The sequence below is a fragment of the Monodon monoceros genome, unplaced genomic scaffold (assembly GCF_005190385.1).
Source record: "Monodon monoceros isolate NGI ecotype Baffin Bay Population unplaced genomic scaffold, NGI_Narwhal_1 Super_Scaffold_8, whole genome shotgun sequence".
NCBI classification, from domain to species: domain Eukaryota; kingdom Metazoa; phylum Chordata; class Mammalia; order Artiodactyla; family Monodontidae; genus Monodon; species Monodon monoceros.
The window spans coordinates 62,899,833-62,927,083 of record NW_021703785.1 but is presented as its reverse complement, the minus strand read 5'-3'; the positions used below and the strand labels follow the sequence as shown (position 1 = coordinate 62,927,083).

The 27,251-nt window shown below is 39.9% G+C and overlaps 2 protein-coding genes across 2 annotated transcripts in view; one reads left to right on the top strand and one right to left on the bottom strand.

Annotated features, from left to right (window-relative positions):
• Positions 1 to 3,789: 3,789 nt before the first annotated feature.
• On the top strand, positions 3,790 to 24,936 carry RFXAP (regulatory factor X associated protein). The gene is made up of 5 exons (XM_029209959.1): positions 3,790 to 4,222; positions 17,550 to 17,682; positions 17,778 to 18,546; positions 21,766 to 21,873; positions 23,478 to 24,936. The coding sequence occupies exons 1-5, from the start codon at positions 3,790 to 3,792 to the stop codon at positions 23,586 to 23,588; spliced, it is 1,554 nt and encodes a 517-aa protein (XP_029065792.1). The 3' UTR covers positions 23,589 to 24,936.
• Positions 20,555 to 27,251, bottom strand: part of SMAD9 (SMAD family member 9) — a 41,574-nt gene continuing 34,877 nt past the window's right edge. Inside the window, exon 7 of the transcript XR_003791762.1 lies at positions 20,555 to 20,622. The gene's annotated coding sequence lies outside the window, so the exon portion shown is untranslated. The remainder of the gene's footprint in view (positions 20,623 to 27,251) is intronic.

The window sequence follows — 27,251 nt, the reverse complement described above, 5'->3', positions numbered from 1 at the left end:
AAAATTATGGGTAAACATAGTAGTGCTTCAAAATGTGAAAATACTGCACATGTAAAGCAAGATCCTTCCACCTCAATTCTCTTACAGAGAACAGTCTGGATTCAGCAAAACTGTGCAATTCACACTTGTTCCTTTGATATTCTCTGACTAGGAACTGTGTGTCAAGTCAATTGATGAGTGTGTTTTTGCCTGAAATGGAAACTTAAAATATAACTGTAATATATTTATTTAGTGTGTTTTTGGGTAAAAAAAAAAAAAAAGACATTAAGCTAGAAAAAAAAGGAGTAATTGTCCAAAAAGTGGCAGAATTTTTCAAGAGTTATTAACTGAGCATACATTATGTGAGGTAAGTATGTATTTGAAGGATTATGACTGAGACTTTTCCACAGTTGATGCAAGATATGAATCCTTAGGTTTGGGAAGCACAATGATCCTCAAGCAAGACAAATCAAGGAAATATACACCCAGACATTTCACAGGGAAACTGAAGAACACCAAGGGCAAGGAAAAAGTTTTAAAAGCAGCTGGAGAGAGAAGACAAATTACTTACAAAAAGACTATAGCTAGGTTGACAACTGACTTCTCAACAGCAATAACAGAATCCAGAAAACAGTGGAATAATACCTTCAAAGTTCTGATGGAAAATAATTGCCAATCTAAAACATATACCCAACTAAATCATACCTTAAGAATGAGATTGAAACAAGGACATTTCAGACAAACAACAACCAAGAAGGTTTTCGACCTACTCTCACTAAAAAACTTATAAAGGGTAAACTTCAAAAAGAGAGAATATGAGATGCAAGAAGAAATGGTTTGATAAATATTTGTTTTTAAACTTACTTGTGCATTTTTGTAAACAAATTAGTACAGTATTTGCCCTCCTTGTTATGCAATTAGTAACCTTCTATACATACTCATCTTTGCTTTGCCTTGTTTGCTTAACATTATAACCTGGCAGTATTTTCTCAGCAATATAAAAAGCTAGTTCACAAGCACTTTTCAAGTCTATGATTGTGTCATGTTTGCTATTGTCTCACTGGGGATAGCAAGTTGCACAGCCAAGGTCAGAGTCAGTGTGGGAGGAAACAACCCAAAGGTGTGGACAAAGGGAACTGTGAGCAATTTGAGGGTCACTGCTGCAACATTCTACTACCTTGTGCAACACAGATCCCACGATGTTGGCTCAGATGCCTGGGGTTCTGCAGGATTTGGACCAAAGATCTTGGCACACAGCTGCCTCTAGCATTCTATCCTTCATTCTGTAAAGGTAGAGACAGCCTAGCAATATTGAAAACATTTCAATCTCTCTACACAGTAGGCCCTCACATAGTTATGCCAGAGCCACTGCGTAGAGGGACTGTGTGTTTTCTGAAGCCTGTAACGATCTGCAGACTGGGTCAGACCTCTTGAGAGCAATTTCTCAAACCACTTGTAATTAGGAATGGAGAGGGTGGAAAGATACATCACCTAATAATGATGCTAATTAAATAAAAGTGTTTGACCCTTTGAGGATAAGAAAGTACAGTGGATAGGTATGCTGGAGCTGTTATTTCCTAGATTCACTTTCATGCCTTGCTTTGTGTTAGCATAGGCAACGAGAGACATTTTGCTAGAGATTCACAAGGCAGAAGTGAAATAGGGGCCATCTTTTTATGCTCAAAAGTTTAGGGCAGGGCACAAGGCACTCAGGCATATCAGCTCACCCAGCTGATGAGGGCGGTAGGGGGGCCCACGACTGTTCAGCTCCTACAGGATCCTTCCTTAGCTTCTCCAACTTTCAAGTCAGGTACACGTTTACTTCCCGGACAAAGGGCGCCAGCACCTCCTACAGGACAGCCTCATCATCACGGGTGGAGGCTAAGTGACCAGTGTGCATTCTAGTCCTTCCCCGGGTGCTTCAGTTCAGCCTTGCAAGCTCCAGTTCACATCCGTCTTCCTTTCCCAACCATCTGTCCCAAGCATGTCAGGCCCCAGCACCAGATACAGAAACAATACCGACTCACATAGACTTTCTAATCAACTCCCACAATGATATAAGGTCAATGTGTTTGTTACCTATAGCTGCACAACAAATTACCTCAAAACAATAGAAATATTTACTGTTTCACACAGTTTTTGTGGGTCAGCAATCTGCAAGTGGCTTAGTGGGTACTTTTGTCCTATGAGGTTGCAGTCAACATGCCAGCATCAGAGAGTTCCCTGGTGGCACAGTGGTTAAGAATCCACCTGCCAATGCAGGGTTCGAGCCCTGGTCTGGGAAGATCCCACATGCCGCGTAGCAACTAAGCCTGTGCACCACAACTACTGAGCCTGTGCTCTAGAGCCCGCGCTCCACAACTACTGAAGCCCATATGCCTAGTGCCGGTGCTCCACAAGAAGAGAAGCCACCGCAATGAGAAGCCCGTGCACCACAACGAAGAGTAGCCCCCGCTCGCCGCAACTAGAGAAAGCCCGTGCGCAGCAATGAAGACCCAACGCAGCCAAAAATAAATAAATTAATTAATGAAAAAAAAAAATGCCAGCAGCGGTCTGCAAACTTTTTCTCTGAAGGCCAGATAACAAATACTGTCGATTTTGTGGGCCATACAGTCTCTGTTGCAACTACTCAGCTCTGCTGTGAAGGGGCAAAAGCAGCCATGGCTAATGCATTTACAAATGTTTGCAGCTGTGCCCCAACAGAACTTTATTTACAAAAATAGGCAGCAGGCTGGTTGACGTGGTGAGTCAATCTGCCAATCCCCAATCTAAAGGTTTAACTGTGGCGGGGGCATCTGTTCTTAAAATGGCTCACTCGGCAATCTGATGCTGGCTATTAGCGGGAGATAGTCCCTCATCTCTCCTGCTCAAGTGTCCCCAAAACACAGTGGCCAGCTTCCCCGAGTGAGCGATCCAAGAGAACAGGCAGAAGCAGCAATGTCCTTATGGCCTCATAAGTCACACATTATCACTTCCGTTATGTTCTGTTGGTCATACAGACCAAGATTAATACATTGTGGGAGGGGTCTACACAAAGGCACAAATACCAGCGATCACTGGGTGAGCTACCTTGAAGCCTGGCTACCGTATAGTCAATTCCCTAAAAGAAATAATACCCCCCTGGTTTTGCCTCTCTGGTCCTACCCTGACTGATACAGGAGATAGAACAGTATAAACTTTAAATGCTAACAACAACAACAAAAAACAGTCAATATGGAAAATTGCTTCATTATAGCCCAAGCAAATTCTAAATTAATTCTAAATGCCCATACCTAGATATGCCTTATCAAAAAAAATAAAAATAAAAATGAAAAATCCTATAAATATCCAAGTAGAGAGCAGGAAAAGCAGCTTTCCTTAAAAGGACCAAAATTAAGATGCTTTCCCCAGACTTCCCTGCAACACTGAGTTCCTAAAGATAATGGCAAATTTGTAAAGATTTAGAGGGAGGAAATGTAATTAAGAATTCTATTCCCAGCCCAAGTGTGTTCTTATGCAAAGACAAAGATCTAGAAATTAAACACCTTGTGGATACCCTGCTGACTTAGGAGATTCAAAATCAAGAACTAAAGAATAGGAAAACCAAAATCAGTTAAGTACCGGGACTCAGGCATAAATAACTGCTGTAAATATGATCGCAAAATTCATTATAAAAACAAAACTATTGAAAATAAGGAAACAGGGTTAGAGAATGAGTAAGTAAGAGGGATCCACCCCTCTGATTAATGATACAAAGCCCGGGAAGTAGGAGAAAAAAATGATGGAAATAAAGGCAGATGAAATTGCCTCTTGCACGATGAAGGAAGAAAAATGCCAACATCTACACCAAGGCCTGAAAGAAAAGCAGGAGTTGGCCAGAAGAACGGTGGGTTTTCTGGTGGCCACAGCAGAAGCCCATCCACTCTGGCTGAGGTAAACAGCAGTTTATGGGAAGGATATCAGGATTTCATAGAAGCAGTGAAAGGGCAGGAGTGCCAGATTCGGAAAGAGAAACAGGCAGTGCTCGGGCCTGGTCACCAAGGTCATCTGCACTGGTATCAGAGCACTGCTCTGGGATGCAGGCGCCCTAAACAGGTGTCTGCCCTTGTGTCCTTCTGCCCTGGACTCGAGGTCCCCAAAGAGAGAGCCTGGTTGAAGCTGCCTGCTGCTGGCTGGAGGAAGACAGGACTTTCCGTGATGGTCCCACAGAGACAGCTCACCAGCCAGAAGAGGTTCAGGAAACCCAAGACTCAACAGGAAGAGGGTGGGTGTCAGCGCTCAAAAAACAGTAACTGTTCCCTCCCTCAGGGATGATGCGACCTGGGCTGGTGAGGGGAGTGGAAGCCAGATCACAAAGGGCCTTGTAAGTCATGCTGAGAAGTGTGTCCATTTTCCAGATGAAAATGGGAAATACATGAAAGGTTTGGAACAGGAGAGTAACAGATTCCATTTAGATTTTAGAAAGATGGCTCTGGCTGCTAAGAACATGCAAACCCATGCACCAAACTGGTGTGGTTTCCAGCAGCCTAAGGTCGCATGTTTGGAACAGTGATGAATTTTTGCCTGGAAAAGCTCCAGGTTACCAAAAGAACTTACCCTTTGTTCCAGCCAACAGCTGAGAGAGGCCCCTGACCTCCTTTTTCTGAGAGTATTTATTTTAAAAGCTTCAATTGTAAATCCTTCTTACGTCCTACAGAAAATTCTGCCTGTACCTCCCATAGCCCAAGAGTGTCTTTAATGACCTCTAAGCTGTTCCTCTGAAATGTAATCCTAAGGACAGGGCCTGTCTCCCACCCTCTGTGGGATGGTATACTAACTTCAGTAAATGTGTTAGCAGGCACTCATGGCCTAATCACCCAGACAGGAACCACTTACTTGCTTTTTGTAATTTTTTCACATCCCTGACTCTGCTCCAGCCCCCACTCACTCCCTCTCCCTACTCCCTCACTCTCCCTTTAAAACACCCAGTCACCTAGGCACAGATTAGAGTTGAACTCGGGATACCCTGGGGTCTCTCCTTTATTCCAATAAAATCCATCTTTACCTAGTGTCTGGTTTTGTTGATCTTTGACACTGCAATGTGGAGACAGAATTGGAGGGAGACTAATTGAAGACAGTTGCAGAGATTCCTGTATAACAGGAATGGCCCAAACCTAAGTAACAGCTCTGAGTGGTGGAGGAGCACATGAGGACTCAAGAGAGGAAATCAACTTAGGATCAGTGGATTTTGGTAACTGACGCTGGGGACCAGCCAAGAGAGCCAAAGTATCAGAATAGTGAAAAAAAATTTTATGCTGAAAAACTGTGTTCCCTACCCCTCCAAATAATTGATATGCTCTATGCTATCCACTCATGAGAATGAGGGAACTGGTCATTTGGCTCAGAGCCAAATTTAAATCTCATTCATAGCAATAATATGGACTCTTGTCATTTGTGGCTTTCTTTTCCCTGATCCTGACTTTTACTATCTATACTTATTTTATTGTTATGCTGTGTATATCCTTTTTTGGTAAGGTGTCTAAAATACCTTAAAATGACAAAATAACCAAACAACTCATCAGCCCCATATCCTCAGTCAAAACCATTTTCCCCACTCTATGACCTAAATCACAGCAAGATCCTTTTCGACCCACCTCCTAGAGTAATGGAAATGAAAACAAAAATAAACAAATGGGACCTAAGGAAACTGAAAAGCTTTTGCACAGCAAAGGAAACCATAAAATAGCTAGCTAGTGGGAAGCAGCTGCATAGCACAGGAAGATCAGCTCCGTGCTTTGTGTCCACCTAGAGGGGTGGGATAGGGAGGGTGTGAGGGAGGCTCAAGAGGGAGGGGATATGGGGATATATGTATACATATAGCTGATTTACTTTGTTGTACAGCAGGAACTGACACAGCATTGTGAAGCAATTATACTCCAATAAAGATGTGGAAAATAAAAGAAAAAAACACTTTCCTGTCTTCCTCACTTACTAATGGTGCCATCCATTCTCCCATAACTAGCTTTCAGACCTCATCAACTAGCAATGACTCTTCCCCCTACCTTTCCTTTGTTGCTCACAATCAGATTGTCTGCATGTGAAGAAATTTTTACATCAGTCCCCTCCTTTTCATTCCTAGTTGCTATGAGTTTAATCTTTTCTTCTTGCTTAAAAATTCCATTAGCCTCCTAGCCAGTTTCTTCACACCTTCTGACTATGCACTATTCCCATATTAAATTGATTATTTTTACTTTTCTGTTTTAAAACTCTGAGGATGCACCAGAGCTGATAAATTAAGTTCAAACCTTTCATTCTGGCTTTAAAGATTTCCTCTTAGTATATTATACTATAAAAAAAGCTACAAACACTTTTAGAATCTCCTAAACTGAGTGCACATGTGGGTGAGGTGAGGGGGGTGTCTACTTTTCTTTCTTCATGTTTCTTTCCAGGTCCCAGATACCCCTGGCCTCTCACTCATGGAGGGGGAGGAAGAGTGAATAATGCTAGTGGCAGATGTGGGAGCTGTAGCTCAATGGTTCCTCCCTCCTCCCTCTCCTGGGTGTGCCTGCCTGCTGAGAACATGCACTCTGGGCCCCTCTTAGACTTGACATAAGCTTGCCGTAGAGAAGCTGCAGATGACCTTGAACAATACATGCCCAGGTAGGTCTATGCCTGAAGATAGGGCTGATATAGGGATTTAACCATCAGGAGAGAGCCTTTGAGTCCCAGTGAAGTCTTGCCTTGAAAGAGGCAGAGTTTCAGCAGCGTACTTTCCTGCTTCTGCTGTGTTTTTTTAATTTTAATTGTTTTTTTTTTTAACTGAAGTATAGTTGATTTAGGATGTTGTGTCTACCTGTGGTTTTCAGCCAGGTCGGTAAAGATAGTTAAGTTCCACATGGGTCACTGAGCAATAGCATATGAGATTCTAGCTTTAAATTGTTAACATTAAGCTCAGATAGGTAGTACCAGATCTTACTGCCCAAATTCTATTCTATACTCAGAGCCAGAGGAATTAGTCTTAAATTTATGTGACTTGTCAACAGTCTTGAGTCACCCCCAACTATGCAAACTCAAGATGGCCCAAATTTGTTCATTTCATGAGTTCAAGCCAAGGCTTTTGATTTCAGACTGAAATCATAGGCTCAACCATAAAAGGATGGTATATTTACAATAAGAACAAATGGGCGGGCTTCCCTGGTGGCGCAGTGGTTGAGAGTCTGCCTGCCGATGCAGGGGACACGGGTTCGTGCCCCGGTCCGGGAGGATCCCGTGTGCCGCGGAGCGGCTGGGCCCGTGAGCCATGGCCACTGAGCCTGTGCTCCACAACGGGAGAGGCCACAGCAGTGAGGCCCGCATACCGCAAAAAAAAAAAAAAAAAAGAACAAATGGGCATCTGTATTGAAAAAAAATGTCATCTTCTTAGATTATACTAGAGAAATAACTGAAATAAATTATTGCTGACCCAACGACAAATAAAAATGCTGATCATTTAAAAATACTGTCTCTAGGGGGACATGATTGCTCAAAATCTCACAGAAAAACTGGAATGAAAAATATGTCAGTCTTCATATCAGAACATGAGCAGAGGGAAAATTAAAATAAAAGAAAGGAAGAGACAGATTAAGCTGGAAGAATATTTCTTAGGAGTAAGGTTAAAATCTTAGGAGATATATTAAACAGAAATTAAACTAAAATGAGACCTCAAAGACCTTTAGATATAAAAGGAAAAGAAAAACACACTAAGGTTCTAACTGGTATTAAAGAAGGTTTTAGATAGAGGGAATATATTTGGTTGCTACTAGATTAGAAACAGTAAATCAAAAATTTCAAAATTATCCTGCCAAGATCTGTTAAGTACTGAATTGTGTTCCCCTACAATTTACATGTTGAAGACCTAACCTCCAATGTGACTGTATTTAGAGAGGTCTTTAAAGAGGTAATTAAGGCTAAATGAGGTCCTAAGGCTGAGTCCCTAATCCAATAGTCCTGGTATCCATATAAGAAGATGAAAAGACACCAGGGATCCTTCTAGCTCCATGTGCACAGAGAAAAGCCCATGTGAGGACAGAGCAAGAAGACAGACATTTGCAAGCAAGGAGAGAGGCCTCAGGAAAAACCAAATCTGCCAATACCTTGATATTGGACTTGTCAGCCTCCAGAATGATGAGGAAATAAATGCTTATTGTTTAAGCTACCCAGTCCATGGTATTTTGTCATGGCAGCCTGTTACAGGCTGAATATTTGTGTCCCTCCAAAATTTATATACAAAGGTTGAAGCCTGAACCTCCAATGTGACTATATTCAGAGATGGGGCCTCTAAGGAAGTAATTAAGGTTAAATGAGGTCATAAGGGTGGGTGGGGACTTGATCCAATACGAATTAGTATCCTTATAAGAAGACAGGAAAAGGCTTGTGCTCTTGTGCTCGCTCTCTCTCTCTCTCTCCACTAGCACAAAGAGGAGGCCATATAAGCACACAGTGAGACGGCAGCCACCTATAAGCCAAGAGAAAAGGCCTCAGAAGAAAATCTATCTTATTGGCACCTTGATCTTGGACTTTCCAGCATGCAAACTCCTCAGCATGGAAGACAAGCCTTTCCAAAACCTGGTTTCTGTGTACTTCCCTGAATGGTTTCTTCTTTTTTTTTTTTTTTTTTTTTTGCGGTACACAGGCCTCTCACTGTTGTGGCCTCTCCCGTTGCAGAGCACAGGCTCCGGACACGCAGCCTCAGTGGCCATGGCTCACAGGCCCAGCCGCTCCACAGCACGTAGGATCCTCCCGGACCGGGACACGAACCCACGTCCCCTGCAACGGCAGGCAGACTCTCAACCACTGCGCCACCAGGGAAGCCCCCTGAATGGTTTCTTGATACCATGCAGGTACCTCTGCAACCTGGATGCCAGTTGTACCTTCCAGCTGTAGGCCTCTGAGCTTTATAAACTTTATCATATGTTTCTTCTGTCTGTCATGCCCTTTTATCTTAGCCCATGTAGATCTTGCATGGCTCAACTTAAGGTATCTTATCACTTCTTCTCTGAAGCTCTTAAGTCTTCCAGGTAGAATTACCCATGCATTCATAGCACCTATAACATTTTATTTTTCTTAATATTTTGTCAGTGCTTATTAAATTCTAAGTGAGTGGTTCTCAAACGATGTGATGTAGGCCCCTAGAAGGCATTTTGCAAATGCAAGGAGCATTTTTGGTTGTCATAAAATTGGAGCTTTGGGGAACTCTACATATGTTCAGTGTGTAGGGCCAGGGATGCGAGATGCCTGCAATATGCAGACAGGCCGGTACCAAAAAGGAACTGTAGGCATGATGTCCAACTTCTGAATGTTCTTCTGGGCTTCCATGTAGGTGAAAAACTTATCAATAATTGTCTGAGTTGAGATTCAAATTCTGGTTTATATATAACCAAAAGTATGAGTTCATGGTGTTAATGTATATTGAACTCACAGGAATGTAACTACCATATATACTGAGGAAAGAATGCATTGGTTTTTGTTCAGAATTTTACCAAGAGCTGTTCCCATTACAGAAAGCCAGGTCACCAAGGGTAGCAACATGGGTGATATTTGAGTCACCAAAACAACACAACTGCATTGGTCTGCGTTTGTAGCTATAGAATCATGGTGATTCTAAGCAAATGTACAAATTTCCTCATTTAGCTCTTCTTTCAAAATGTCAAATATAGATTTTAAATATGGACAAGTATTCAGTTAAATATTAGAAGCTGGGTTTTACAGCTTTTTGTACAAATGAACAGTCACGAATGTGCCTACTCTGCCAGCATGCTTTTTCTCATTAAGCCAACAAACACATCAAGATTAAGCGAGCATTTTACAAAGGAACATGTTGATTGGAAGAGATATATATTTCTATATTTAAAGAATACTAAAAACTGCAATACTGTCCCTGGAACGTTTGACTATGTTCTATGCAGAAGGAGACAGGTCTCATTGTTTTTTACAGAACAACGTAAATGATCACAAAATATGGCATGCCACACAATATTCAAGAAAAATTAACCTTAGCTGTATAAAAGATAACTACAAAGGGGAAGAAAAGATCATATTAAATCATTTCCTCTATTCCATTGCAATGCTGCTTTAAGAGGGTTACAAAAGACACTGAAATCAGCTGCATGATGTAAACGAGTAGATGAAAGCATCCTTTATGATAAACAAGCTTTACCATTTGCATATGTAAAGTTTCCAAGGCCTGAAAAAATTGTAGCAAAAATGTCATTTTCAAAATGACTGACAATGAATACAAAAGAACTGTCAATATTTGAAACCCTCAAAATTACTTAAAAGAAAAAAAAAACTTTTCCAACATCATTACTTATTTAACAGATGGAGAGTCAGTAATGTTAGTTCAGAGCCAATTTAAAAAAGAACCACCAAATATTTTTACGAAGTCATTTCATTATTCATTAGCAATACTTAATTACCAAGAATCTTAGAGAAAGAGGCCACAGATCAATGAATGTTTAAAAGTAATCCCTTCAATGACAGATTACCCATAATTTATCAAATGTCAATGAAGAGTTTGAATGTCTTGTCCAAATAAGATGGTTCTCCAAGGAATTTTTTTCTTTTAAAGATTTGGCTTGGGCTTCCCTGGTGGCGCAGTGGTTGAGAGTCCGCCTGCTGATGCAGGCGACACGGGTTCGTGCCCCGGTCCGGGAAGATCCCACATGCCGTGGAGCGGCTGGGCCCGTGAGCCATGGCTGCTGAGCCTGCGCGTCTGGAGCCTGTGCTCCACAACGGGAGAGGCCACAACAGTGAGAGGCCCGCATACCGCAAAAAAAAAAAAAAAAAAGATTTGGCTCACATTATGGACTTATGTGGAATTTTTGATGCAATCAATGAAAAAAATAAATACCAAATTTGAAATACTGCAAAACAATAAGGTATATCTTCTAAGCTATATTTGCAAAGGTCTTTCTCTTTATTCAATTTATAAATATTTTAATTTATATTTTGTATATAATATGCATATTTTTTAATATACAGAAAAATTGAAAGACTAGGACAATAAACATACTTATCCTCACTACCTAGGTTCAATAATTTATTTTGCCATAATTGCTTCCTATATGTATGTATATTTTAGCTAAAACATATCAAAATAAAATATACATTATCATGCCACTTCATCCCTGTATTCTCAAGCATAAATCTCCTAAACATAAGGATATTCTCTTACATAACCACTATGTAATTACCACATCAAAAAAATTTTGGAATAATTATCTAATGTAACCTAATAGTCCATTTTCAAATGTCTCCAATTGTCCCCTAGACACCTTTTATTATTGTTTTTTTGTTATTGTTTTTAAGGGGGACTCTAATCAAGTTTCACATATTGCATTTGTTTGTTGTATTCAGTCTCTTTTAATCCAAAAAATTTGTCGACCCTAACTTTAAAAAATTTTTTTCTTTACATTGACTTTTTCCACCAGACCAGTCATCTTTTAGAATTTCCACATTCTAGATGTTTCTGATTGTCTCCTCATTGTGTGGTTTAACTTATTCCTCCCTCCCTCCCCTATAAACAGGAAATTATAGGTTTCATTCGATTCATGTTAAACATTTTTGGCCAGAATACATCCTATGTGATGCTGATACTTCTTCCTATTTGCTCACAGGAGATCGGAGAGGTCGACTCTACCCCTATTACTAATGCAATTACCTGGGTTAGAAGGGGCAGTCAGATCTCTCCAATGTAAATGCATATTTACAGTGTAAATGAGGTCCCTCTTAAACTTAAAGGAAAGGGGATCGATCTCATTACAGTGCAGGGAATTATCTTGGCTTTTTCGACAAATCGAATATTTTAAAATAACCTTGTTCACTGATGATTTTTGTATTTTCCAGCTTTGCAGCATAATCTATCTAACATGAGGATAGATGAAAGGATACTGACTCAGAAACAGATTGCTCTCATGTGGATGCTATGATGATTAGATTTAAAGATCAGTTAACATTTTACAACACCAGATGGGGTGGTTTTAAGCAGATGTGGAACATGTTACCCAGAATTTTCAAGAAAAATTAGTTGAGCTTCAAAAGAAGTTTGAGGACAAAGCATGATTTAATCAGTCTAATTTAAAAGGTTTGGGATCCAGCTAAGACTTTCACACCCACTTGTCTAAAAAGAAGCTAAGTTGTGGCAGCATTTTCTACTACCTATATAGCTGAGAATGGTTTCAGTCCGTGCACTTACTATAAAAGTCTACAGGACATTTTAAACTAACATAAATAGACAGTACAAAATATTAAAACAGACATCGGAAACACAGACATGTCCTTGAATTTTAAAGAAAGGTACTGTTTTCAAATATTTCATATTTTTATATAATCTAAAAATTTCTAAGTAGTATGATAAGATATTATGTTATGAAATTTACATTTGAAACTATGTATTTATTTTTTGGTTACTTTTTTTTTTCCTGTTTAATTCTGATACTTGGAGTCCCCAGAGGCCTAGCACAATCTCTCCATAGTATTTTGTATGAATATGCTCCAAAATTAGATAATGGTGATGGTTGCACAACTCCATAAATATATTTAAAAACACTGAATTGTATACTTTAAGTGGGTGAACTTTATGATATAGAAATATCCCAATAAGGTTTTTTAAAAAAGAATGATTGATTGATTGAATAAATCTTAAACTCATAGTCCCCGTCCTTGACAAATCATAGGACTTTATCAAATGTTCAGCCAATTATGATTTTACACTTTCATTTGAAATTCTAGGTCTTCTCAGAATATTAGACATACAAATACATTTTATATCCAAAGCAAAATATAAATTACTACTGTATTTTAAACATCAGGACAAACTTTATTCAATACACCAACTCAGCAGCATAGTGTAAATTCAAGAGAAGGGAAATATTGACTTGTTTCTTCCTATATTGGTAACTTACATTAAGCTCAATTAAACAACAAATACCTAAGAGGTAAGGGATAACGTGTCCAGGGTGGATCCCTTGCAGGCAGAGCTTCATAGAAACCAGTTTCAGCCAACTACATAAGAAATAAACCCTGGTCAGTCTCAAGGATTGGATCCTGGCACCTGATCTCACCTGGGAAGGAGCTGGTGCTTCCCTAGCTGAGCTGGAAGATTAGGGCTGGAGCCAAGGTTCTGCAGAGTCACACTACCTCGGACCTTAATTCCTTACTATGCCAGGGGAGGGGCTGATGCTATCCTATGCTTGCAGTTTAAAGCTCCATAGCCTAAGCGTCTTGGTTGGATTCCTCTCCCAGAGTCTAACAAATGGCCCTTAGAAGGCAATGGGCAACAGTGGTTTGACACAAATACTATTGCCCCCCATGCCCAGCTTGACATTGTTCCAGAAGGCTTGGTGCCTTTCCAGCTTGGCCATTTGCCATTTTGACATACCATTAGTATACCCTTATTCATCCTAAATATATTTCTAAAAAGACTACTGGAATGGAAAAAGATTTTAAACATTGTTCAGTTTTTTTAATTGAAGCACAGTGTTGTGTTAGTTTCAGGTATACAGCAAAGTGATCTAGTTATATTTTTTTTCACATTTTTTTCCCTTATGGACTATTACAAGATATTGAATACAGTTCCCTGTGCTATACAGTAAATCCTTGTTGCTTATCTATTTTATGTATACTAGTTTGTAGAGTCAAATTTTCATATTTAGTTACTTTGTTAAAGAAAAGAAAAATCCAAGATAGCTTTTTATCATATTGAGAAAATACAGATGTACGAATGTATGGTGTTGAACATTAAACATCACCTTGGAGTTACTGTCCAGCTAGAAGTTACTTGACAATTACTTTCCCCCTCTTTTTTTCCTTTGGGAAAAATTAAGTACTTCTGTTATTAATAATTGGTTAATAAACCTGGCACTTTGACTTAATTCTTCTGCTGAATTTCAGTAGCACCTAAAGTATATTCTCAACTCAAAAGTATTTTTCTTGCTCTTCCAGAGCCTTGAACTTAGTATATTCTTTTCTCCTTGTCTGACAATGTGAGACAACAGTTCATAAAAAGCAGTGGTGAGTACACATAATACAGATGGTGTGAAACCTAGGTTCTTTTTTGTTTACCTTATTTGAAAAAGTACTTCTAACAACAATTCTCCTTATTTTTTTAACTTTATTTGCATGACTCCTTGATTGATTCAACATGTTTTTAAGAAAGTCCTGTTCCCTGGGGCTGCATTACGACGGGTCTAGATGGTCCTCCTGAGACAGAAGCTGAAGTAAACCACACAGGAGGGGAGTAAACAGACGTATAGAATAAGTAGACTTTCACTGACCCTGGTCGACATGAAATCCTCCCTAAATGTCAACCAGGCTCAGACTTGCAAATCTAAAATAACCTCATGTGGAGAAGCAGGTCAAACCTTTTTTGGCTAGGAATAGAGGTACTATTCCCTGATTTAAGAAAAAGTTTATTCAGAAGTTGTACACTAAAGTTTTAGAAATGAATTAAGAATACCAATCTGTAAAGTGTCCATAAAGCACTGGAGATTCTGTTCTAGAAGAAATGAACTACTGTTTCCTGTTTACTGCATTCTGAGCACTGAGAACAAAGTCAGCCAGTAAGATGGGCTGAGGGCACACGTAAGGAGACGCTGGACATCAAAGAGCCTCTCACAGGGCTTCCCTGGTGGCACAGTGGTTGAGAGTCCGCCTGCCGATGCAGGGGACATGGGTTCGTGCCTCGGTCCGGGAAAATCCCACATGCCGCGGAGCGGCTGGGCCCGTGAGCCATGGCCGCTAAGCCTGCGCGTCCAGAGCCTGTGCTCCACAACGGGAGAGGCCGCAACAGTGAGAGGCCCACGCACCGCAAAGAAACAAACAAACAAAAAAACTATATATGCAAAATCTTATTGGCTGGTGACAAATACACTATATTAATGAAGGCCAAAGCTAGGTTATCTGTTTGTATATATAAGTCTACTAGATTACATTTTAGCTATAACAGATAAGTCAATGGTTCTCAGCCCTGATTACATATTAGAATTACTTAGAGAGCTTTCTAAAAATATACATGCCCAGGCCCACGCCAGACCACTGGAATCAGAATCCCAAGGAGTAGGCCTAAGCACAGTAAAAGATCATTACAGTATATTATATTCTAAACTTAGGAAAGAGCTTACAGATCATTTAGACCAACTCCATCATTTTATAACTGAGAAACTAAAGCCCAGAGACTCCTGGTCCCCACCTGGTCAGTTGCACTGACACTTAGGAACTGAGCCAGGCCTAGAACTTAAAAGTCTATGTCCATCCACGCTCCTTCTTTCACCCTGACTCATTCGTTTGTTAATATATTCATTCAGGAAATATTTTGAGAGTGCATTATGTGTTCAGCCCTAGATAATAACACCTGCTGCCGTTATGGAACATTGCTGGAAAGAATCCAAATGTCCACCAACTGGTGAGCAGATAAGCAATACAATGAAATAATATTCTACAATAAAAAGAAATAAACTACTGATACAATCAACAAAGTAGACAAATCTTAAAAACACTCTGCTAAGTGAAAGAAGCCAGGTGCAAAAGACCATGTTTATATGATTACATTTATATAAAATGCCCACAAAAGGCAAATCTGCAGTGACAGAAAGTAGATTAGTGGTTTCCTGGGGCTTGGAATAGGAGCAGGGGTTGGCTGAGAATGGACAGGAAGGATCTTATACAGGGTGATGAAAATGTTCTAAAACTGGAGTGTGGTGATGGTTGCACAACTCAATAAATTCACTAAAAATCATTAAGTTGTTCACTTACAATGGATAGTTTTATGGCCTGTAAATTATCTCAATAAAACTTAAAAAAAAAAAACCTGCTGTCATTTATTAAATACTATATAACAGGAATTTGTACTAGGATTTAAACAGTACTACCCTCAGTGATATGCTCGTAAATTTTTTAAAACAAGTTAACTGATATAAAGAATGTTTAGCACACAATTTACAATTAATGATACAATATATGACTCTTTATTTATTATACTTCAGTACGACTTGCCATTTCTTGCAAAATCCACTATCAGTTTTTAAAATTATTTCACCAACAATAGTGTCACAAATTCAAACAATAAATAAATGCTTGATTTCTCTCTAATACAGCAAGGAAGTTGCTCACGTTATTGACCAAGAGTGTAGTTCTGACATGAATGTTGGCGGAGACTTTGTTTACATTAAGGACAAAAATGAAACAATGAAGACATATGCCAAAACTTCACTTGTTTTTCAATGACGTAAGCAACTTTTTGCTGAAATAATGATAGCTGTCAAAAAATGAAAGAATATTTCCTCAGTTGGGGGGAGCGGGTATTGACAATGTGACAGCCCCAGACATGAAACATTTTAAGTTTAATCTTCATTAACATTTTTACTATTACTTTCTTATGTCTGGAAACAACCAACAATAATTCAAACGCTGCTTTGTAGCATTTGACAATTTCCATGGTGTAAACAGTCCCACCATGGCTGGTTTCAAGCTACCAACATACCACTGAATGCAGAGTTGGGAAGAAATATGCAGTATCATACCACTAAACAGTATTTCCACATACAGATACAATAGACATAAATAATCTTATCAGCAGAGCTAAGAGTAAAACAATTAGAAAGAGATGAGTTTCAAGTTTTTTAGCCTTTGTTTCTAACATAATTTAGCTGTAAATTTATGGAATTTAATTTTTAAATGAATTCGTGAAATCTTAACAGTGGGCACTCATCAACTGGCTCTAGCACACAACCAACCGACTGCCCGTTTTACCAGTGAGAAAACTGAAGCTCAGAGAGGCAGTCACTAACTAGCCCTGGTCACACAGCATGGTGCCACCCAGGTCGGTCTAATTCCAAACCTTCTCCCATCCACCGTGCCTCTCCTTCAAATGTAGCTGGTGACCGACCCACACATCAACACCCAAACACTAACGTCAATGGATTGGTCATTTGTTGGATAACCATTGCTTTCCTTTCCAATAGGTGGAATGGGAACTCTGACCAGGGCAGGAGGAAAAAATAAAACGAAAGAGCAAATCTACCCGACAGTTTTGCTCAGGACATGGCAGGATGCGGCCCTTCCCGAGACTTGGCTGAGTCCAGATTCAGCAATCAGCCATCGTGTGACAACTGGTAGAAATGATAGATCACTGTGTGTTTTTTTTTTGGTTTTTTTTTTTAACGTTTGTCATTCAGTATTCCTTTTCACACATTTTCACTATAGTTACTGAAAACGTTATTTAAGACTTACCTTGGAGGTCACAGCAAAGGCCAAGTATTAAAAATCAAATGTTTCCAAGAGAGAAAAAGGTTCCAGGAGTAAATCATTTAGTTCTCCACACAAATACTCCTTGGCCCCCGGTCTGGTCCACTCCTCCACGGTACCATTTTCAAATCGGCCGCCTCTGCCTTCCTTGACTGCTAACTACTGGGGCCCGGTTGTGACACTGCCACATCCCAGCATCACATCTCCCTTTTCAGTCAGCTTTTCAGTCAGAAATATTTTAATGAGCGTCCTGACGCCACATAAGATTGCTCAGGAAAAATCTGAATTTACATTGTGGAGTTCCAGTACAAAAGTGCTTTGAAACGTTTTAGGCAGAGTAGGTTCCGGGCAAAAGCGCTGTCCCGCCCAGCACCTCAGTACCTCAAGTGCGCTCAGCAAACCGGCGGTCGCCGGCGGTGACCGCGCGGCGCAGCATCTCCCGCCAGAGTCCACAGCACATGCGCAGTCAGACCCTCCGGCGGCCGCTCAGCTCCGCCCCTCGGAGACGCCGGGTTCCCTGAAAGGGACAGAGCGTAGAGACGCTCAAGCGCGGGCCGCAGCCGCGCAGGCGCAGTCGGGGCGCGGTTGCTGAGCCAGCCACTTTTCCTCTCGCGGGTCCCGGGTCGTTGGTTTGCTAAGTGCAGTTGGGCCCGGCAGGTGCTGAAGGGTTGGGGTCGTGGACCCCCGCCAGGTCTCAGCAGCACGGAGGTGCAGGCTGTCGCCGAGGGCGCGGGGCCGGGCGCCGCTAGCGGTGCGCTCCGCCCCGGGGCCCCCGCCCCTGCCTCCGGCCAGGCCCGGGCTCCAACCCCCGTCCCAGCCGCGGCCTCGCAGTTCACCCTGCTGGTGATGCGCCCCTGTGGAGGGCCGGACGAGGCTGCGGCCGAGGGCGTCCTGCGGCAGGCTCCGGCCCTAGGGGGCAGCGCCGGGGCGGGCAAGCCCGTTCGGTACCTGTGCGAAGTGGCGGGGGATGGCGAGGAGGAGGCGGGGGAAGACGAGACAGACCTGCTGGACACTTCGGACCCCCCGGGGGGAGGCGAGAGCACGGCTAGTTTGGAGGATCTGGAGGACGAGGAGACCCACTCTGGGGGAGAGGGCGGCAGCGGTGGAGCCCGGAGACGGGGCAGCGGCGGGGGCAGCATGAGCAAGACCTGCACCTACGAGGGCTGCAGCGAGACCACGAGCCAGGTGGCCAAGCAGCGCAAGCCGTGGATGTGCAAGAAACACCGCAACAAGATGTACAAGGATAAATACAAGAAGAAGAAAAGCGACCAGGCCCTGAACTGCGGTGGGGCCGCCCAGGCTGGCAGCGCAGGAAATGTCAAACTTGAGGTATCGACTGGGGTCTGGGGGAGTGGGAGGTGGAAAAAGAAACCCCACTCTGGCCGCAGACCGCGTCTCCAGCGCCTGCCTACCGCCTCCCAAATGGGCCAGGTTGCTGTGGCAGGACTTGTGGCTGAGAGTTAATGAGTGCTTGCCCTCAACTACAGTTTATACAAACATATGCATCCTTGTGAGGTTCTGGTGCATCCTTGTAAGAGATGAATAAATCTCAATGAAAATGATGTGACATGTCAGCAAAGCTGTCGTTTCAAAGGTCTGGGATATGGGCTGGAAGGGCAGATAGTAAATGATTGACCTGATTCATCACTAGAGGAGCAGGCAAAGAGACTTAGGAACCTGCGTGAAATTGGTACTTTGGAGAAGATAATCTCTTCCTGTTATCACTACCCTATTTTCGGTATCCTTTTCTTAGTATACGTATTCTTAGTACCCTGTTCTCAGTACCCCTATTAAGAGCACTCTTTTAGTGTTCGTAGTGTTATTTTCTCAGTTAAACCTATTCTCAGTTCTCTGTTCTTAGTACTCTGTGCTTAGTACTACTGTGTTCTCAGTGTCCTCAGTTGATTTTGTTCTTAGTATCCCAATTATCAGTAAATAAGCCACTTATTACAGAATGAAATAGTCATTTGTCCCTCTGTTTGTCCCAAACGTACCCATTCACTTCAGAATTCTTTACAGAGAGAGGAGATAATATACTTCTTTTCAAGAAGGAAGTATTTTACCTGTAGCAACTTTCTCTTTTTAATTGCTCAGCATTTACATCTACAGTTTGAGGAAAATGTACAAAAGGCAAATAGATACTGAATTCGAATCTCTCCCTCCACCCCCCCCAAAGAACCTTAATAATTTTCCTATTCTAAAATAATTTGCATGATTTTTTTAGGGAAGATAATTAATTGCTATAAGCAACAAATAATAGCCATTTATCTTACAGGCTAAACTGTAAATGGAGCCTCACACCCTTCAGCAATGAGATAAGTACTATATTTTACATATGTGGAACTGAGGCACAGAGAGGTTAAGTAACTTGGCCTAGGTCATGCAGCCAGCAAGTACTCAAACCCAAGCAGTCTGGTTCTAGAGCCTTCATTCTTATCCCCACACTATACTGCTTCCCTAGAATTTTGGTGATAAAAAGAAAGAGAATACACTTTATAAAGGAAGGGAAGTGGGAATACAGAAGGCACTTCTGGGAAGGCAGCAAGGGGACCATTCTAGCTAAAGCAGAATATTTATGTGGAAAATTCACAAAAGATAAATTTAAGAGTTTGAAGCCAATTTTTGTATGATGTTGAATGCCAGGCAATGGATTTTGAATTCGGAGTCTTCAAAAGAAAGTTCCTAGTTAGGAAGTAACCGGGGCTCCAACTCTGATGGGGTGGATTAAAGTCAAGAGCCTATAGATTTAGAGATGTTTTAGGAGATGATTATAGTAGGACTGGTAGGTGGTGATGGGGTCTTCTGCCATAGTGTGAGCAGCAAGATTAGAAATTAAGATATTTAAAAATCAGTATTTCTTACACAAATCAAGGTTAAATGAGAAACAAACGTATATAATATTTTGTCGATGTATCTAAAAATTATGCTGTGTGAGAGACACATAAAGGAACCAGGGATGAAAGAACTGACCTGTGGGATTGATCATTATCATTAGATATCTAAAAGGCTATCATTTGGAAGAAGCAGTAGACTTATTTTGCATAGTTCTGAAGTAACTAGGACTCTTAGGTGAAAATCACAGGGGTTATGTGTTTCAGCTCAACCTAAGTAAACGCTCCCTACATGTTAGATATTCAAAACCAAATAGGATGCCTCAAAAGTTGGTAACTCCTTAGGACAAAAAGTGTTGAAAATTTTTGAAAAGGGAATTCCAACACTTGTAGAAGTTTGAACTAGATGACTCAAGTTTATTTTCACTACAAGCTTCTATGATTTTGTGTTATTAACATTCAGAATGTACACAGTGCTGTGTGTGAGGTTGTGAGAATGCAGGGTACTCCATCAATTTCGGCATCCCATTTCTTGTGCAATAAAAATGAAGCACAGTCCCATAAGTAGTTAATCCTATGGGGAGAGAGGGAGGAAAAAATTATTTTTGTTTTCTCTGGGTATTAGATTCCTCTTTTTACAGTTTATTATATTGTGAGGCTTAAAATGTTAAGGGATTGAACATTTTTTTTAACATCAGATTGATAAACTTCTCATAGTGAAAGAGATAAAGAAAGGGAGTATTCTAATAGGCAACTCAGAGGACATTAGAAAGAAGGTCAAGAGAAAAAAACAGCTTCAATAATAACCAAAATGAAGAGCAGAATAAGAGTGAATTCATACGTGGCATAGCTTATGTGACTTTATATTTGGTCAGAATTTTTGGATGTGGTCAGTATTGTATCATGGTTTTATAAGAGTCAGAACGTTTCAGTGAACTAACATTTTGTTAGCCAGGAAAATTGTATTTAAGATTTTATCAGGTCAGTGGGGATACATAGTTGGTAGTAAGTGCTGCTGATTTTGTTTGAGGAACGATGTCTCAAAGAGTATGGTGTCATTTTAGGACTTGCCTGTTTTGTCTACACCAGTGGCAGGAGATTACTTATACCAGTGCTTTCCAGTCTTTTCAAAGCCAGTTTGTCATTTTTCTCCTGGTGACTTCCAAATTTTGAAATCTTTGTGTATCAATTGCTTCTTTGAGTAATATTTTACTCCCCTTCCCCATTTTTTTTGCTGTTGTTAATTTGTTTGTTGTTTTGTTGGGCAAAAAACTATCAAGAGTGTTTTATTAGCACTACATGAATGGCCTTTGAGTTCATATATTCAAAGGCAGGCAAACTTTGGTTTGGCCTGGATAGCTTTATCTGAGGAGAATGTTCAGTTTACACTTGGCACTTTTTTGTAATATTGAAAATCACTCACAAATATTAAAATAGGTTCCCTTCCCCTACCCTGCTCCACTATTGATTTTTGAGACCTTCTGGAGACAGAAGATCCCAGGTTGGAAGTCCTGGAGGGAGAGGGAGTGAGGCATGTTATATAAAATTAACTGCCAACACTTTGCCTAATGACTTAAAGAGGGACTTTAAAGGCTCCCAGGAACTGGGCAAGAAGGAAGAGAAGCAAAGACCTGTTCATTACATCATTGAAATGCCTCTAATCATGGATTACTATATCAACATTTAATCCTATTTGCATTTTTATCTTTTATCCCAGGAAAGTGCAGATAATATACTCTCCATTGTTAAACAGAGAACAGGATCTTTTGGGGATCGACCTGCAAGACCTACTCTTTTAGAACAAGTGTTAAATCAGAAAAGACTGGTAAATATCTGTTTGTAGTTACAAATCTAACAAAAGTTGTTTGTTATAAATGGAACTATTTAGCTTTTGAGATCTTAAAATTTGTTAAACTGGTAATCAGAATAGAATTGTGCCTCTGCCAGTACACGTTGGAATCTCATAAAGACAAAATACAAAGAAAGTATAATTTCACTGCATAAAAATGAATATTGTAGTTAAAAATGGTGGTAAAAATAAAAATGCAAACTTGAAAATAACATACAGGAAAAACATTTGCAACAAATATGTAAAAGACTGTGGTTGGTATGGTTGACATTTTTATCACACAGATAGGGGAGGAAAAAATTTTGACCTCAATACATTGCAAAAAATATAAACAGAAAAAAGCAGAATGCTTCCCTTATATGATATGGAAAGATATTTCATATCAGTTAAAATCACACAATAAACAGTACAATAAGTGAAAATTATTTAAATGATAACACACAGTGATGTTGAGGGTTCCATGAAAGGGACTCATTCTGCTGATGACATCTTGTATTAGTACAGCACTTTAGAAAGCAGCTGGGCAGTCTGTATCCCCTCACTCAGAAATCATACTTACTGTGAAGACATTCTCAGGAAACAAATCCTAAATATGGATAAATTAAGCATAAGGATATTTTCCAGAAATGTATTTATCACAAATAGTAAAATGGTAGTTTAAACAGCCTCAATGTCCAACAGTCTCATAACAGCTAAGTAGACTTTAGTACATTTACTTAATAAGTGTTGGGCAGTCTTTACCAATAAATTTTAAAGAAAAGTAATAAATAGGAAATATACTATGCTGTAATATTACATTTTAAAAATCAGTTTTTAATGATAATGTTTCCACCTTATTTGGTTTATCTTGTTCACTTTATTAGGTTCAAGGTTTTTTTACCTTCATCAATTTATATAAGTATTTTAATAAAAACATATTAGCCATAGTCTATTATATTTGTCATATGAGTATAACTATATTTAAAAATGGTGAGTGTATAAAACTGTGTTGGTTGTTTCAGAGCAGTTGTATTTCTTTTCTGAAATTTTGGTAATGTGCTAATATTACTTCTATTATACATGTATACCTATATATACACACACACATACCTATACACACCATTTTTAATTTCTCAGAAAGACTTAGTAAACTAGTGGGAGGAACTTGAGTTCCAGTACTAGTCATACATGTATGTGTTTCTAAACTGGCATTTAACCATGTTCACGTGGTATGCCTTTTCCTTTTTTTTCTTGCTGTAATCCAGTGCTGTTTTTGGCTCTTATGTTTCGTAAAGGGTATACATGCTGGCATATCATAAAAGCATTTCCTTTGTGTGCAAAATCACCAATAAGATCAGGCTTCACCAGTGAGTTTTAGGTTTTAGTATTTGATATATGACATCAAATTTTATTATTATTAGTTTGCAGTTTAATTGCAGTACATCAGATGCAGAAGTGAATTCAATTTAGGCATGTTTCATTTCGTAAGCATATTGTATCTTGTGTAAGGATATAGAAGAGTAATTTTATAGCATGAATATGATCTAATCCCATAAAAATAATGCTATTAATAAATATGTTTTTTATTTTTCCTTTTTAAGTCATTACTAAGAAGTCCAGAAGTGGTGCAGTTTTTACAGAAACAACAACAGCTATTAAATCAGCAAGTTTTGGAGCAAAGACAACAGCAGTTTCCAGGAACATCAGTGTGAGCGAATTTATCAAGAAGTCCTACACGTTTTTTATCGTATTGTAGTGGATGGACATATTTTTATACTAAAGATAAATGGGGTAAGATTTGCCAGTAGAAGGTAAACAGTCATCTTCCTGTGACTGTATGTGTGCATTTGGGGACAAATAAGTATTGCACATTGTGCATCTGATCCTTTCAGATCACTGTGGATTTGAAGAAATCAGCTTATCTTTCCAAAGTAATATTTAATTACAATGTTTTTTTAAACAAAATGTTTCTCTTCAGTCATTGTTACTGAAGGTAATGAAGCAGTTGCTTTCTGTGGAAGTCACGAAGTTAATAGATATTAATCTTGAATCATCTAACTCAGTAATTCTCATCAAAGGGCAGTTGGAAACATATGGGTATGTTTTTGCTTGTCACGGCGACCTTGAAAACTGCTGGTTTTTAGTGAATGGGACAGGAATGCTAGGTGTCTGGAATGGTCCTCCACAACTAAGAATTATGTTACACGCAATGCCAATAATCCCCCTGTTAAGAAACACTGAGAGCTACTTGTGATGATAAAATGTAGTTGGGGCACCTAGAACTGGGTTCTCGTAATAACCTTTTCTTTGCAGTTAAGACTGGAGCTGTCAAAGAGGTAAGCATATTTTCTGTGTATAAGGAAAGTGATCATTGTTAAATAGCTGTGAGATTAGGATGTGCATCTCCTTTCAGAGATGTGCTGGTAAAACCCGAGAGGGATTAACCAAGTACCCTGGAATGACTGCATCTCCTAAAGTTGGCTTCTCTACTTCTTGTTACCTATTAGTGTTGATCTCATTTAAAACAGACACTCTTGTGTGTTGAATTTGTGAACAGTACAAATGTATCTCATCCCACTAATGTCAGGACAAAATTACTTTTTTATACTCATTTCTTTTTAAAAAAGAGATCCTGAATATAAGAATAACACTCCAGCATTTTGTCAGTGTTTTTCAAAATTGAGCTATTTTAAGATTGTGTTATTCCTAAGTATTGTTCAAAGAGTGATGGGTAATCTGGATAGATACTTTTTTCTTGTATGTTCTCCTAGGAAAACTTTTAAAAGGCAGAGCTTACCAATAAGAGTATCAAATCAAATGTCAAGAAAGTATTTCCAGTGTTAGGACAATAAATGCATGTGCCTCAGGCTAAACTGCAAAAATTTGTTAGTTTCTTGGGTTTTAAGCTCTGAAATATATATCAAGTTAAACTTAGTCATGGCTGTTCTAAGATGTACTTAAGGAGAGAAGGAATCTTTATGTTCATTTTTTATATGTGTTTTATACCTGCATATCTGTGCAAAAATGCTTTTACCAGAATTATTCATTAAAGTCCAGTTATTGACCTTTGAGTTGTCTGAGTCACTTATTCTATTCTTCAGTTGCTCCGCACCGGATGCAGAGGAATTCATTTCCTTTTGTTATTAACTGTTAGCTTGTTTTCTTACTTATGGCGTTGGGAGCTTTATTGAATCCCTAGAGTTTTCTTACTTATGGTGTTAGAAGCTTTATTGAATCCCTAGAGTATAAGTTAACTTTTGTAGTAAAAAGAAAACAAAAAAACCCAGCTTATCCTTCTTCAAATGGAACACGAGGATTAGGAAAGGAGGGAAAGTAATAGGCCAGTGAGAGCTGAATTAAAAGAAAACGAATTGAATTTATTTATATATATATTATATACATAATATATATTATAGAAAACAATAAGGTTTTTACATATTTAGGGTAGATTTAGTGCAATGTGTCCCCAACTTTTTTATCCCTGCATATATTTATAACTCTTGTCATGTGACTTTGCTGTTCCTCCCACGGAGAGGTTGAGTTTATTTACCCCTTAAATCTGAAGGACTGGCCCTGTGACTTGTTTTGGCCAATAGAATACAGAGGAAATAATAACATGGCAGCTCTGAGTAGACAGACTTCCAAAGGTTTTGAACACTTCGGCTAGTCCTTTTATAATGCTACCCAGCTGCCATGGTAACAAACCCAGACCAGCACAGCCTGCAGGATAATCAGACACATGGCCCAGTCACCTCTGTTGTACCAGCCAATAGCCAGTAAACAGCCAGATATGTGAGTGAGGCTGTGCTAGACTAGCTATGCCCCAGCCAGCCTGCCAGCTGACTGCAGGTGCATTTGATCTGGTCCAGACTGGCAGAACCACCCCGCTGACCTGCAGACTTGTGGGCAAGAATAGTTACGATTGTAAGCCACAGAGTTGTGGGATGGTTTGTTATGCAGCATTCTTGAAACAGTAGGTAACTGATACACCTAACTGTATAGTTGTTTCTGTGTAACAAATCATCCCAAAATTTAGTGGCTTGAAAACAACAGTTTATTATTATTTCTCACAGTTCTGTATATGATTACTGTGGTTTTAAATAACTCTGCAAAAGTCTTCAAGGTAGGTGTGGTAGACTGCACTTTCCAAAGATGGCCACAACAAAATCTCCCATCCCACATGCTCTTACGTGATGTGGCCCATTAAGAACTAGATTTTATTTTTCTGCCCCCTTGAATTTGAGCAGGCCCTGTGACTGCTCTAACCACATGACAAAGTGATGTTAATGCTAGTTGATTTGAGTCTAGAGGAAAGGAGATATAGTAAGTGGGGATATAGTGTATTTGCAGTAATAACGTAAAGGCATTCACAGCTTGCATTTTCCAGCAAAGTCATCTGCTATTGTGACTTGGGGAAATGAGCAGAGAGAAGTCATCTGCTAATATGGAGCGGGGGAGTTGATAAGAGGCTGTAGGAAAAGGAAAAATTAGAAAGACATTGAAGTCAGTGAGAAAGATGGCTAGTAGCTAGTAGCCTGCTAATAGTCCCCTGATAACTTTTTTCCTTCTTTCATAATAATAGAAGTTTTGGTTGGGAATGTACCCACCCAGCAATACAGCCAATTTTCACATAATGTCATGCGAAAGAATCCAGACACAAATGATGTGTGGATGATTCAATTTGTATAAAGTACAGAAGCAGGTGAAACTATTATTGTTAGAACACAGAGGAGTGGTTTCCCTTTGGGTGGGGATAGAGCCTAGAAGGAAGCATGAGGAAGCTTCAGGGGTTCTGGTGATGCTCTCGTTCTGTCCTGGATGCTGGTTATGCCTGTGTGTTCTGTTAATGAAAGTTCAGCAAGCTATACATGCATGATTTTTGTACTTTTCAGTATATATTTTTTATTTCAGTTTTAAGACTATTTTTCAGCTGCCCTTGCAGTTGGGTGTGGCCATGTAAGTTACGGCCAATGGGCTATGAACAGAGAAGATGTGTGCAACTTCCAGACAGTGCCCTGAAGCAGGAGACAAGCAGCCCATTTCTCCTCCTCCATCCTGCTGCGTGGAATGTGGACAAAGCAGCACATCATCTGTAGACCAAATGAAGGTAATTCACTGGGAAAGCCAGAACAAGAGAAAAAGAACCTGTGTCCTTGGATGGCCTTGGGCAGCAGAGCTACTATCCTATAACCTGTTTTGGACTAGGGACCTCCTTTTTTTGGACTACTACATCAAAGAGAGATGGAATTTCTTGTGTCTGTCATGGCTAGTAAGGTGTCTCTGTTATATCCAGCCAGGTCTATATCCTCAGTAATACTATGTGTAAAGGGATTGATGAGTTGGGCATTAAAGGTTTGGCCTGGAAACCAGGAGCC

Coding starts and splice junctions, on each gene's coding strand:
- RFXAP (XM_029209959.1), top strand. CDS start 3,790: ATGCCAACATCTACACCAAGGCCTGAAAGAAAAGCAGGAGTTGGCCAG. Junction 18,547..21,765: donor CAGGAAATGTCAAACTTGAG/GTATCGACTGGG, acceptor CTTTTATCCCAG/GAAAGTGCAGATAATATACT. Junction 21,874..23,477: donor TGTTAAATCAGAAAAGACTG/GTAAATATCTGT, acceptor TTCCTTTTTAAG/TCATTACTAAGAAGTCCAGA.